The sequence below is a fragment of the Ahaetulla prasina genome, chromosome 2, assembly GCF_028640845.1.
Source record: "Ahaetulla prasina isolate Xishuangbanna chromosome 2, ASM2864084v1, whole genome shotgun sequence".
In the NCBI taxonomy this organism is placed as follows: domain Eukaryota; kingdom Metazoa; phylum Chordata; class Lepidosauria; order Squamata; family Colubridae; genus Ahaetulla; species Ahaetulla prasina.
Window position 1 is genome coordinate 146,718,987 of NC_080540.1, and position 14,025 is coordinate 146,733,011.

Sequence of the window (14,025 nt, forward strand, 5' to 3'; positions counted from 1 at the left end):
CAAAGTTTTTTTTTTCCTTTCTGAAACTGTTATAACTTCCTCTTACAATTTTGGGGGAAAAATGTGTTTCCTCTCAAATTGCCCTAAAGGCAGAGTGGTAACAGTTTCTTTAGTTAGAGGAAAGCGCAACCACTTTTGCATCTGAAATTAAAGAGGATAGCAACTGATGGGAAAAATGTTTCTCTGGGTTTTGAATGGGAATTGCAAGACATTTGAAAAGCAGCAAGTTGGAGAAGGCTGAAATAGGCAGCAGGAAGCGAAGAAAAAGGTTTGCCGGTATAAGTCACCTTTTCTCCAGTCTGTGTAGGAACCAACCTTTTCTAAACACGGTTTTGTTAGCACTTGCAGCCTTTAGAGTGTTAAGAAGGCATTTCTTTAGATCTTTGAAGGACACTGTGGTCCTGAAGGTGGCAATTTTGCTAGACTTTTCATCTTCCCACAAGAAAGTAGAAATCACACTGTGTTTAGAAATAATTCTAAGATGCACTTTACTCAAGTGGTTTAGTACGTTCTCACCAATTTCTTTGGAAGATTGAGATCTGTTTCATAGCATATTTATTGTACTACTTCAGCACAGGAAATGTGGTTTTTTTCCTGCCCACAGATCTGAAATACGAAACATGAAGTACTTTTTGTGATCTTGAACCTTTTGGCCATGCCTTTTTATTTTATTTTTTATTTTTTGAATGTTGCTCCATATATACAGGGGGTCAGAATTGCTATTTTGGCAGTTAAGCTCATCCCAGAAACACAATTACACTTATGCCTGAGGGATAAATAATTTTCACTGCAGTTCCTTATAAACTAGAAGGCCCCCTTGCTGTGCTGAAGCTCTTGAAATCGTAGCCCATGTTTCATCTCATACTTTTTACTGGATACAGGCAGTCCTCGACTTACAACAGTACATTAAGTGATTGTTCAAAGTTACAACAGCACTGGAAAAAGTGACTTATGGCCATTTTTCACACTTACGAACAGTTCAGCATGCCCATGGTCATGTGATCAAAATTCATATGCTTAGCAACTGACTCAAATTTATGATGGTTGCAGTGTCCTGGGGTCATGTAATCACGTTTTGTGACTTCTGACAAGCGAAGTCAGGGGTGTCAAACTGGTGGCTCATGGGCCGGATGCGTCATGCACAGGCCACGCCCACTCCAGTTCCGTGAATGGGGAAAACATTGTGAAACATCATGTAACGCGGTGAGTTTGATACCTGTGAGAAAAGTCAACAGGGAAGCCACAGATTCACTTAATAACTGTGTTACTAACTTAAGAACCACAGTAATTCACCGAACAGCTGTGGCAAGAAAAGTTGTAAAAGGGGCAAAACTCACTTAACAAATGTCTCACTTAACAACAGAAATTTTGGGCTCAATTGTGGTCATAAGTCAAGGACTACCTGTATTGCTTTCTCTTTGTAATACTTTACTATCAGGGCACTTGAATTATTCATTCATATATACTCAATGGTTTCCTTAATGGTTGCAATATTTTTTTCCTTCTGGGATGAATAATTTGGCAAAGATTAATGAGCTAAGAGAGCCAGTTTGATGTAGTGGTTAAGGCACCTGGCTAGAAAGCAGAAGACCGTCAGTTATAATCCCACCTGAGGCATGAAAGCCAGCTGGGTGATTTGGGGCCAGTCAATCTCTCAGCCCTAGGAAAAAGAAGGCAATGACAAACCACTTCTGTGAACTTGCCAAGAAAACTGCCTGAACTTGTCCATGTACTCAACAAGAGTCAAAACTGACTCAAAGGGACAAAAAAAAAAGCTAAAAATAAAATGTGTCATCTTATTACTATAGTTTTGTCTGCCAAATTTGCTTCGCTATATGATGTTGGTCATTCAAGCACCATAATAATTTTGATCAATTTGGCTTGACGGTACTGTACATAAAAGCTTACTATATGAGCTTGGTCAGTGATGGCTAACTTTTTCTCGACCAAAGTGTGTGCGTGAACACACGCGTGCGTGCCCGAACCCCCAAAATGCAGTACGCGCATGCCCCCTGCACATGCGTCCTGCCCCCACACATGCATGCGCAGTGCCACACCATGTTCCCCACGCATGTGTGGCAGAGACCCAAAGACCAGCTGGCCAGCGAGAGGCACACGCACACATGCACGGTGGAGCTGAACTGCCATCAGAGAGGGCACTGCATACCGCATCTGGCACACGTGCCATAGGTTCGCCATCATGGAACTAGGTAGACTGCTCTTTCTAGCCATGTGTCCTCCAGATAGGTTGGGATTACAAATCCGTTCTACCCCATTTGGCATGGCTGCTGGCAAAGACTCTGCAATCAGAGGGTAATATGGGTATGACGATATGGGTGATACAGATACATCGCAGTGCCTCTATTTTCATCTCTAAAATGTAGAAGTTGTAGGTTGCTTTTTACCGGTACTATGTAGCTATGAAAAATACTACACTATTTTACCCCTGCTTGAGTTTAGATACAGTATCTTTATAGTGGGTACATGCCATATGTGTGTTGTAGTTTTGTGATACAGAGGTGTGAGGATAAGGTAGGTGCTGCAAACAGATATGCATCACATAAACTGGATGAATGCACTGTATGTTCTTGCAAATGATCACAGTCCTGGACACCATGTGGAATTTTACATTCTGCACTTAGCTTTGTTAGCAGGACAATTAGGCAGTGCTAAAAGTGGGCACTTCGGCTTTCGCTGCTCAACATTGGGAGTTACTGCATTTCTAGAGATATCGAAAGCAGGAGTGCTGGCTGTTGATTGGGAAGATCAAGATGGGCCATTCAGCCCATTGATTCATTTTGGGCTGGTCCTCTATTCTTAGCTTCTCAAGGTTATTGTGAGTGTAAAACACAGAGGGTTGTACTACCCTGTGATGACCCAGGGCACAGAAGCAACACAGCCAGAACGGAGGCTTAGCTCCCCTTTATTGCTCCAACTTTCCCCCCAAAGTCCCACCATTCACTGCAAGTCTAGGAGCAAAGCTCTAAACACGCACCTCCAATAGTTCCTGGCTGCTATTAGTCCAGAGGAGCAGCATAGTTCTGAGAGAGGCCACAGTTCAGGGAATTTGGTTCCAAGGAGTCCTTGTCACAGGAAGAGTTCACTGGGACTGCAGCACAACACAGAGCAGAACTGTGTCGCTGGGAACTCGCACATAGCTTAGCCAGGAACAAGCAGGGCAAAGCAAGCAGAACAAGGCACAGCAAAGTATTTATTTATTTATTTACTTACTTATTTATTTATTTATTTATTTATTTTGTCATAACAGTATATATAAGCATAAGCATGAAAGTAACTATATAATATATAAGCATATATATATAAGCATAAGCATGTAACAACTATATTAATTGGATATAATGAAAGAAAACAATAGGACAGGAATGGTAGGTACGTTTGTGCTCTTATGCACGCCCCAACATGGGGAGCAGCACATGAGACTTGTTCCCAACAAGTGCCCCTCCCAGTGGCATCTCATTAAATCTCATTCCCCAGATGAGCCTTGTGAAGAGGGGCAGGGTGCCCTCCTCCTGAGTCATCGGGTTGCCTTGCCCTGCACTGATCCTGCCTCCTCTCCATTCTCCGTGCTCCGGGATGGGGAAGGGGAGGTAATTGTTCATCCCCAGAGCTCCGTCACTTCTCTGCTCCGTTGCCTGCCCTCTCCTCTCCCCTTGCTTGGTCATCCTGCACCCTTTCTCCTTCACTGGCGACCCTTCCCAGGCGCCAGGGATGTGGGGCTGCTTCGTCCTGTGTCCTGTTCCTCCGATCGTTCCTCCCTCGATCCTAGCTCCATCTCGTCGCCCTCCTCAGACCCAGGCTCCGATGGGGCCATGACATACCCTGAACTCCTTCGAGGAAGTATGAGACTAGATAAATAACTACATTTAAAAGACAGTTTGCTTTTCTTTTTAGATAAATAATTACAATGAGAAGACAGGGTCTTTTTTGTTTTCTTCTGTTTAGGAAGGTTGATTTATGATGTCTTTGTCTTTCTCTATCCATGCCAGTGTGTTCAATTTTAGTCTCTTCTGTCATCATACATCTTGGAGTATTTAGAGCAAATAGATGTACCATCTTCTTCCACTCTGAAAAGAAGTGTCCATTATAGAGCAATAGCACCTGCTCCTTTTTCCTGGACTTGCTTCTCAAAATAGAAACTTTAAGGTGCTCCCTAGGGAATGTGAACAAAGTTCCAATTAGTAGTAAAATAAGGGAGGTAAACCATATATTTAGCAAAAAGGATGCAAGAGTAAATGGGCCAAAAACTAAGACTTACAGATATCTCTTCTCTGGGAAAGTAGCAATGACCCAAAACCCACAGAGTTACTTGCTGATATAAATCTTTTGTCGTTTTGTGTGACGCAAGGCAAATGCAGATGGCAGATATTGCTAATTGGTATTGACGTACGTGAAACAAATCAAATCTGGCAGTCCCCTTCAATAACAATCTGCTTTGAAATGGGATTCATCAATTGCCTTTGTCTTGCAATCCTCGCTAAATGTTTGCTATGAAGTGAAGATGGCTAATATGAATATTTATGTTCCAGAAACTGCCATTCACCATCCCAGAGCTTGTCCAGGCCTCCCCTTGCCGCAGTTCAGATGGAATTCTATACATGGGTAATGTTCCATTTCCTACTGAAAAATAACATTTGCATGTATTTTATAGCGTTTTCCATGTGAGTATAAAACACAGGGTATGTGCCTCCAGAGTACTTGTATATAGAAATTTCTTTCCATTACAGCTCTCGGATATTTTCTCATGTTTAAATCTTATAATTCCTCATGCAACAACCCAAAGATTACTTTGTCATTTTTATGAACTGAAGTTAATTTAGAAATATTTTGTGTGCCGGGTACAATGTTATGTTTGACAAACTACCAAAAACCGTGTCCATATTGCAGTTGTTTAGAGTTCTTCTTTGCTTGTTTGACTTTAGGCTTTTTGTTTGTTTTGGGATTACCTGAATTTTACTTAGTCTTCAGTAATTAATTCATTGGCTGGATTTTTGCCAGTGCTGTGAGCTTCCGTTGTTTCATATTCATAGAAGATCCAGATGAAAAAGCATACATCTTAGAGGCTAGTAGACAGGAAACTGATTCTGAAAATACAGATAGTCCTCAATTTACGATCACAATTGAGATTGGCACTTCCATCAATAAGCAAGGCTATTGTTAAGTTAAGTGAGTCATGCTCAATTTTTTTATTATTTTATTTATTAAATTTATATTGGGAGCTTTTTTGCCATGGTTCTTAAGTGAATCGCTACTGTTGTTACATGAGTCACAAAGTCGTTAAGTAAATCCAGCTTCCCCTATTGGACTTTGCTAATTGGAAGTTAGCTAGGAAGGTCACAAATGGAAATCACTTGACCCCAGGACATTGCAACCAGCATAAATAGATACTGGTTGCCAAGAATTCTTATTCTTATTACCTGAATATGAGAATGCTGGTCATAAGTAATTTCTTCAACGCCAACATAACTTTGAATGCTCACTAAACAAATGGTCGTAAATCGAGGACTAACACCACTACTTCCCTTCAAGCTTAATTATACTCATGTTGATGCTTACTATTAGGGAAGAAGCAGGACAGCTGGTATGTAGTAGACCTTGCAACAGGAGAAAAACAGCAGACTTTAACCTCTTCATTTGCTGAAAGCTTGTGCCCATCTACCTCACTGCTGTATCTTGGTCGAACAGGTAAGAAAGTTTTGAAAGCCAAGCCATTGGAAAAGGGAGATGCTTATACTGAAGTCCTCCTGCCACCCTGGAGTCCCTAGGAGGGGACCTGTCCTGATTTCTCAGAGATCAGAGTGAACATTCTTGCGCCTCAGCCTCTGAGATAGCTTTCTGTCAGTGTTATACTTCTGTGTCAGAAGAACCAAAGTATTTTTGTGATGAAAGGATTTGCCGGTGGCATCACAGTTGCCTGGGGGATGCCCTGTTATGGGCTCCTTTCACATCCCCGTTGCCCACCAAAGTGGTACCCATTTATTTATTCGTACTTGCTCGTTTTTGAACCACTGGGTCAGCAGAAGCTGGAGCATGTGACGGGAACTCACCCTGCCCCATGGCAGCAACGGGTCTCAAACATCAGCCCAGCATTCTAACCTCGTGACCCACTGCAATCCTTTGTGTCAGTGTTGAAAAAACTAAAATAGGGTTTGCCAATCTGCAGGACTCATAGGCTTCCACAGGTAATCCATATCAGCTCCAGAGTCAGCTTAGGAGTGTTCCCTTCATTTAGTGAGTGGGACTCTCTCTCTCCCTCCCTCCCTCTCTCTCTGTATACATGCATGTATTTCTTCAGTCCTGCTTATCATTGGAATATTTCGTGCTCATAGATAGGTGCTTTATAAAGATAAAGGCCGTACACCAAGAGATCAGATTAGCTTCCCACTCACAATGAGACAGTGCTGCCTGCTGAGGCTTTGTCCAATGAGAAAACTGCTTAGTAATATCTGATTTCATAAAGATCGTGAGAGTTCTGCTGGATTAGACTTTTTCCTTTTTCTTTTCTCTCCCATAATAGCCAACCTGGTAAGAATTTCCCAGCATTCCACAGTACACTTGTGCTCTGTAGAAAGTAGAAAGATTTGATGCCATCGTTATTTTTTTCTTCTTCACAAAACGTTGTTTTCCTTTCAACAGAGTATACCATCACCATGTACGATACCAAGAGTAAGGAACTCCGCTGGAATGCCACTTACTTCAATTACGCGGCAACGTTGCCTGACGAAGACGCCCAATACAGTAAGAACATTAATCCTACCTGCAGGTTAAAGTAAGAAGACCACTGGTTGTGTCTAATTATGAAGATGTGTTGTTTTTTTTTATCTGTGCCCGTTCCAGAAATGTCTCACTTTGCATCTAATGGAGACGGACTAGTGGTGACTGTGGACAGTGAGTCCGGAGACGTCTTGTGGATCCAGAATTACGGCTCCCCCGTTGTAGCTTTTTACATCTGGCAGCGGGAAGGCTTATGGAAAGTAATGCACACCAATGTGGGAGTGGAAACACTGCGATACTTGACGTTCATGTCCGGTGAAGTTGGGCGCATCACTAAATGGAAATATCCATTTCCCAAAGAAACGGAGGCCAAAAGCAAACTGATGTGAGTGTGAGAGGCTTTTTCCGCCGCACAAATCATAGCCTATTTGGTTGGTTGTCAAAAATTGTGCATTTAGTATTACCAAATCAGCTCAGTCATTCTCTTACGGGGATTCAATGATCAATCTGATTCAGTATGGGGTTCAAGTACAGTCTCCCATTACAGGTAGTCCTTGACTTACAGCAGTTTGTTTAGCGGCAAGTTACAAGGGCACTGAAAAAAAGGGATTTATGACTATTGTTCAAACGTACAACTGTTACAGCATGGTCACGTGATCAAAATGGAGATGCTTGGCAACTGGCATGTACTTACGATGGTGGCAGGGTCATGTGATCACTTTTTGTGACCTCTGACTAGCAAAGTCAATGGGAAAGCCAGATTCACTTAACAGCCATATTATTAACTTAACAATGGCTGTGATTCACTTAACAACTGTGGCAAGAAAGGTGAGAAAATGGGACAAAGCTCACTTAACAGCTGTTTCACTTAAGAACAGAAATTTTAGGCTCAATTGTCATAACTTGAGGACTTCCTGTACTTGCCAACAGCTTTTTTTGTATTAGTCTGTGGGTTATGGATGAAGAGCACTTTGCATTGAAAAGAATTCAAATAGCCTAGACTCCAGATGCCTCTTCTGTTGCCATTACTAACATTTGCTCATGAGAAACTCAGCAGACAAATGTTAATGCCAACCCCAAAACGAGAGCAAGAATAAGCTTCTGCACAGGGGCCACAAAAGATACAAATAGAAATCCAAGATTTGCTTTCTCTTGCAAGGATATCTCCTACACAATTTTAATAAAACCCTGCAGATGTAGGCAGATGTGGTGACATGTAGGCAAAGGGTTGGGCAGGGGCTATTCTGTGTGAGGCCTGAATGTCTCCCTAGGACAAAGGTCTCCAACCTTGGCAACCTTGGCAACTGTAAGGCTTGTGGACTTCAACTCCCAGAGTTCCTCAGCCAGCAAAACTCTGGGAGTTGAAGTCCACAAGCTTTAAAGTTGCCAAGGTTGGAGACCTCTGCTCTAGGACATAGTTTGAGGTCAGCCATTAATTATCATGGCTGGGTGTGTTGTTCACTACATCAGTGATCCTAATGAAGTGAGCCATATATACAAGTGTGTATCTGTGTGACACAGGCAGGGGTGCAAGGAAAAAACAGGCTGTGCCAATAGTTAATCCATACAAAAAACAATAATTACCACCCTTTTGCAGCACTTGAAAAAGATTCTAATAATTTCCACCTAGAGGCAGGTACTGCCAGGTGTTACCCAGAAACAGGGAGAAAAGGCCCACATTAAAACTCGCCTGTTCTTTCTCATCTGTCGTTTTTTGTGAATGCATACTGGCCTAAAAAAGATAAAGGTTCCCCTCGCGCATATGTGCTAGTCGTTCCCGATTCTAGGGGGCAGAGCTCATCTCCGTTTTAAAGCCAAAGAGCCAGCACTGTCCGAAGACATCTCTGGTCATGTGGCCAGCATGACTAATCACCAAAAGTGCACGGAACGTTGTTACCTTCCCACCAAAGGTGGTCCCTATTTTTCTACTTGCATTTTTTACGTGCTTTCGAACTGGTAGGTTGGCAGAAGCTGGGACAAGTAACAGGAGCTCACCCCGTTACGCAACACTAGGGATTCGAACCACTGAACTGCCAACCTTTCGATAGACAAGCTCAACATCTTAGACACTGAGCCACCGCGTCCCTCTATACTGGCCTAGTAAGCATAAATATGTTGAGAGCAATATCTACGGAGGATGATGTACAACTGAAAATAGAGAGAGGGAGAAGGAGAGGAGAGTGTGTATATTGTTCAAGTCTGCATTAAGACCTTGGTGCTGTATTTTTTGTAGTATAAGACGCACCTTTTTCCCCCTAAAAAGAGGGTGAAAATCTGGGTGCATCTTATACTCCAAATGTAACTCCACCCAGCTTCTCAAACAGAGGTTTCAGAGGCTGAAAGAAGCTTCAGAAAAGAAACCCCCAAACAGAGCTTCAGAGGCTTTTTTTTCTGAAGTTCTGTTTTGGAGGCTTTCAGAGGCAGGAAAAAAAAAGGCAAAAAAAAAGAGCAAGGCACAGAGCTCACAACCAAGGAACCTGTTGCTAAAATTCACCTCTGGGAATAGCTGATTGGGGGTATTCCAGGAGGCCAATCCACCTGCCAATCAGCTTTTTTCTTATTTTCCTCCCCAAAAACTAAGGTGCGTCTTATACTCTGAAAAGTACGGTAATTCCTTGGCACACTGATCTTTGTAGGGCCTTTCTGCTGTAATAATCTTACGGCTATCAATGTAATCCTGGACCTATACAGGAGGTCCTTGACTTATGACCATTCATGTAGCAACTGTTCAAATTTTCAGTGGCAGTAAAAAAAGTGACTTACGAGTCTTTCTCACACTTATGACCATTGCAGCATCCCCCTGGTCACGTGATCAAAATTTGAGTGCTTGGCATGTATTTGCATTGGTTGTAGCATCTCAGGATCATGTGATCGCCATTTATGACCTTCCCAGCTGGTTTCCCAACAAGCAAAAGTCAATGGGGAAAGCCAGATTTGCTTAATGACTCCATGATTCACTTAACTGCTGTGATTCAATTAACAACCATTGAAGACAAGGTCATAAAATCGGGCTCAATCCATTTAACCACTGCCTTGCTTAGCAATGGAAATTCTGGTTCCAATTATGGTCATGTCAAGGACTGCCTGTACTGTATTCTTCAATCAGTCCCTTCTTTTAATTGAGAACCCATAATAATAGGTTAAGTTCAAGGGTCCCTTTCTGTTTATTTTCCAAGGACAATTTCAAGGCAAAGTTTACTTCATTGTTTCCCTATTTTCGCAATCTTCCTTAGCGTAAAACATTTGTATAAGCCTCGGGCACTGTACCTGTTGAGCATGCTGGATAATACAGGCATCGCACTATTAACTTTTTCTTCCTGGTTCCCAATGTTCTTCCTCTAGGCCAACACTTTATGTAGGGAAATACTCAACCGGCTTATACGCTTCGCCATCAATGGTGCACGAAGGGGTGGCTATTATGGTAAGTGTGCAGAGCAGATGCAACCCACAAATCAGATCTCTCTCTTCTTTGTCTGTTCCACCACAGTTTGGGTGCACACCCAGTATATTTAATGAATTCTGTTTAGTTCCCTTTATTTGGTTTAATTAAAGGGAAAAAAATACTTGGATTTCTTAAATCTAACATAAGCTACCACATGTTTTGGACTCCATGTTTAAGAATCTTTGCCAGCGTGACTGGCGACAGCGACTTGCATGAATTACAGTTCCAAATTTCTGAAAAGCATAAGCTGCCCATCCCCAAATTGAGTAACAAAAAATGGAAAAGCTATGTGAATTCCACAGGGCTGTATATAAATGTGAAATGTTTAAATCCATGGAAGAATTTATTTTGTTTACATTTATAAAGTATTAAATGTTCCATTCCTGTACCTAAAGATCCCACATTTTTGTCATCGTTCCTCTCTCTTTTTCTAGCCCCGGGGAAGTCCCCTTCCATTGATAGAAGGCCCCAAAATACAAGGAGTCACCATTGAAGAATGTGTGATCACCCCAAGTACTGATCTAAGGTTTCAACCTGGATTTAAATCAAAGAAAGGACTCCATTATCTGAGGAACCACTGGCTTTTAATAGGTACCAGAAAGGCTTTTTCTACATTATACTGCCCTCTGGTGAACACAAAGGAAAATTAAAATAAGTATTACATTCTTGAAGCATACTGTGTCCAAGTAAATCCAACTGCGTTTCCATTTAATTTCTGATGGATTTTTAATAAACAAGAGATGGAAAAATAATAAAATTCTCTTTTTTATGAATCTACTAACAATAATGCACAAAAAAGCAGGTTCGTAGAAGCCAGTCAATTGCTACCATATTATACTTGGTTTAATTTAAAGTTTTAAAGAAAGTTCTCTATGTTTCTGGCTTTTGCAAAATATATATTAGGAAGGGGAACTTGGAAGGGGAAAAGTCATTTTAAATATAAGAAAGTTATTATGAAGTACAAAAAGAATTTTCCAGAGTTACATCTGAGGTCCTGACTTGTTGAGTTCATTCGCTATCAGTAAGTTGAAACCCAGAACTGAAGCTTTAATGAACTAGCAATGTGATTCTTTTCAGATCCTGGGTATTAACGTAAAAGGATACAATATGCAACTATTCCACAGAGGTATTCCACAACAGAATTCAAAGCAGGTTGCAGGAATTGGGTTTGTCTATAGTGAAAAAAAGGACTAGGGATGACATCAGTGGTGGGATTCAGCCAGTTCGCACCACTTCGGGAGAACCAGTTGTTAACTTTCTGAGCAGTTTGGCAAACTGGTTGTTGGAAGAAATCATTAGGGCAGAGAACCGGTTGTTAAATTACTTGAATCCCACCACTGGATGACATAACATAACATCAGAGTTGGAAGGGACCTTGGAGGCCTTCTAGTCCAACCCCCTGCCCAGGCAGGAAACCCTATACCATCTCAGTCAGATGGTTATCCAACATTTTCTTAAAAATTTCCAGTGTTGGAGCATTCACAACTTCTGAAGGCAAGTCGTTCCACTTATTAATTGTTCTAACTGTCAGGAAATTTCTCCTTAGTTCTAAGTTGCTTCTTTCTTTGACCAGTTTCCACCCATTGCTTCTTGTTCTACCCTCAGGTGCTTTGGTGAACAGCCTGACTCCCTCTTCTTTGTGGCAGCCCCTAAGATATTGGAACACAGCTATCATGTCTCCCCTAGTCCTTCTTTTTGTTAAACTAGACATACCCAGTTCCTGCAACCGTTCTTCATATGTTTTATCCTCCAGTCCCCTAATCATCATGATAGCAGTGTTCCAATATCTAAGGGGTTAGCACAAAGAAGAGGGGGTCAACCTATTTTCCAAAGCACCAGAAGACAGGACAAGAAGAGTGGGTGGAAAGTAATCAAGGAGAGAAGCAACTAGAACTAAGGAGAAATTTCCTGACAGTGAGAAAAATAAACCAGTGAAACGGATTGCCTTCAGAAGTTGTGGCTGCTCCAACACTGGAGGTTTTTAAGAAGAGATTTCTCTGAAATGCTATAGGGTTTCCTTTCTGAGCAGGGTTTCTGAGACCTCCAAGGTGCTTTTCAACTCTGTCATTCTGTTATGTTTTCTCTTTTAAGTGAGATTGGGTAATCTCTTAGACTGGTGTAAAGAACTTTTGGCTCTGGATATTTGCAGAACTAAAACTCCAGGCATTCCTAGCCAGCCTGGCCAATGAGAAGGAATTCTCGGGAAGGGATGACAACCAACCTCTGGAGCCATATAGATTCCAGTCCTAGAAGGCAACCTTATGAGTGACTGCTACTATGATAGTTGAATGGCACCTCAGACACAACCAGCTTTGGGAACAAATAACAGAGAAGGACAGTTATTGGCTTCCTGTCTTGTTTGCAATGTTCCAAGAAATTGGAAATTGAATTCTGAGTTAAATTAACCTTTGATCATCTAACTGGGACTGTTCATATTTTCGAGCCATTTAAATGAAAGTATACTGTGTGAAACTGTTTCGTGGACATTTTTTTTTCCTTTGGGAATAACAGAAACCATGTTCCTATTTGAAGGGCATCATGAGACTCCATTATCAGCCTCAACCAGGATCCTGGAGAAATTTCCAAGCAACTTGCCGAAACGTCAGGAAAATGTAATCCCAGCAGATTCAGACAAAAAGGTTTTTGAAGAGGTTTGTTTGGTTTTTTTTAAAAAACCCAGTTAACAAATTTACTAGAGAATATTCCACTTCTGTAAAATAAATGTACATAAATGGAAGTAAATATAATAAAGATCTTAGATGCAATTCCTTGCAGATTACAGGTAGGCTTCCTTAACAGCCTTTCTTAAATAGATTCAACCATCAAATATTGTCAGTACATTTCCCCAAGCAAATATATTATTAATGTATTGTTTTTCAGGAGCCTATGTTATTCTTAAAGGCCAAACAGCCTTTTCAAATTGGCTTACTTGCAAAATAAAAATAAACACAAATATCAAATAATATATCTCCAGAATTCCACAAAACTATCTAAAATCAGCAATAAAGAACTAGAGTTAAAAATCCTACTTAGAGATCAGTTAGAAACCCTAACCATTCAAATTAACCTTAAAAGCAGATGTGAACAGCGGGGGGGGGGTTGACACACATTTTAATATGCCATATATACCGGTGATACAACAATCGATTCCAGCACGATGGATTCCCCATTTAAAAGTGTGTGAATAGGCCCTACTGATGACCTTAAGATTAAAATCATTCCTCAGATTACCTCAAATGGTTTGGCCATTACCTTGCCACTAAGGAGCTAATTCCCAATGATATCTTCTTTCTACACAACAACAGTGCATTCAAAATGGAATCATTGCATTTCATTTGCTAGGAGATGCACAGGAAGAGTTTGCAGCTCTGTTGGCTGGAATCAGTAATTTTATAGGTCTTGCAGAGGAACAGGAGACCGAGGGTGTGGGTGGGCTTGCTGCGTAACATGGTAAGGACCCCAGCTATATATTCAAAGGTTAGGAGCCCTGCAGAAGATAAATTAAGCATGCCTGATCTCTGGATGAGAGTTCACTGAAGGCCCTCTATGCAAGAGTGAAATGTCCAATATTGATTGAGAAATATTGGTAGCCTCCCTTTGAATGTAGACTGATAAAACAGATCAACTACGAGGAGTTGGCTACTTTCTACGTTGAATTTAGAATTTAAACCCCCCCCCAATAAATCTAAAATGTGAAACTGTCAACATTAAACCTGATCTTTGAAAGCTATATATAGTATATTTTTTGCTGGGGCCAGTTTTCATTCCCTCTTAGCAAGGCTGAAAATTGTATCTTTGCATTATTTTTTTCTAATGGTTCAAAAAACAAATCTAAGCTGTCGTAGCAGAGA

The 14,025-nt window shown here is 41.2% G+C and overlaps 1 protein-coding gene across 2 annotated transcripts in view; it reads left to right on the top strand.

Moving 5' to 3' along the window:
* The window catches only part of ERN1 (endoplasmic reticulum to nucleus signaling 1), a 105,998-nt gene that overhangs the window by 77,164 nt on the left and 14,809 nt on the right, over positions 1-14,025 (top strand). The window contains exons 5-11 of one of the 2 annotated variants that reach the window (XM_058169012.1): positions 4,548-4,620; positions 5,581-5,703; positions 6,655-6,756; positions 6,856-7,117; positions 10,075-10,153; positions 10,609-10,765; positions 12,686-12,825. In XM_058169012.1, the coding sequence (XP_058024995.1) occupies positions 4,548-4,620; positions 5,581-5,703; positions 6,655-6,756; positions 6,856-7,117; positions 10,075-10,153; positions 10,609-10,765; positions 12,686-12,825 (936 nt within the window). The remainder of the gene's footprint in view (positions 1-4,547; positions 4,621-5,580; positions 5,704-6,654; positions 6,757-6,855; positions 7,118-10,074; positions 10,154-10,608; positions 10,766-12,685; positions 12,826-14,025) is intronic. The other variant, XM_058169013.1, reaches the window with a different exon arrangement.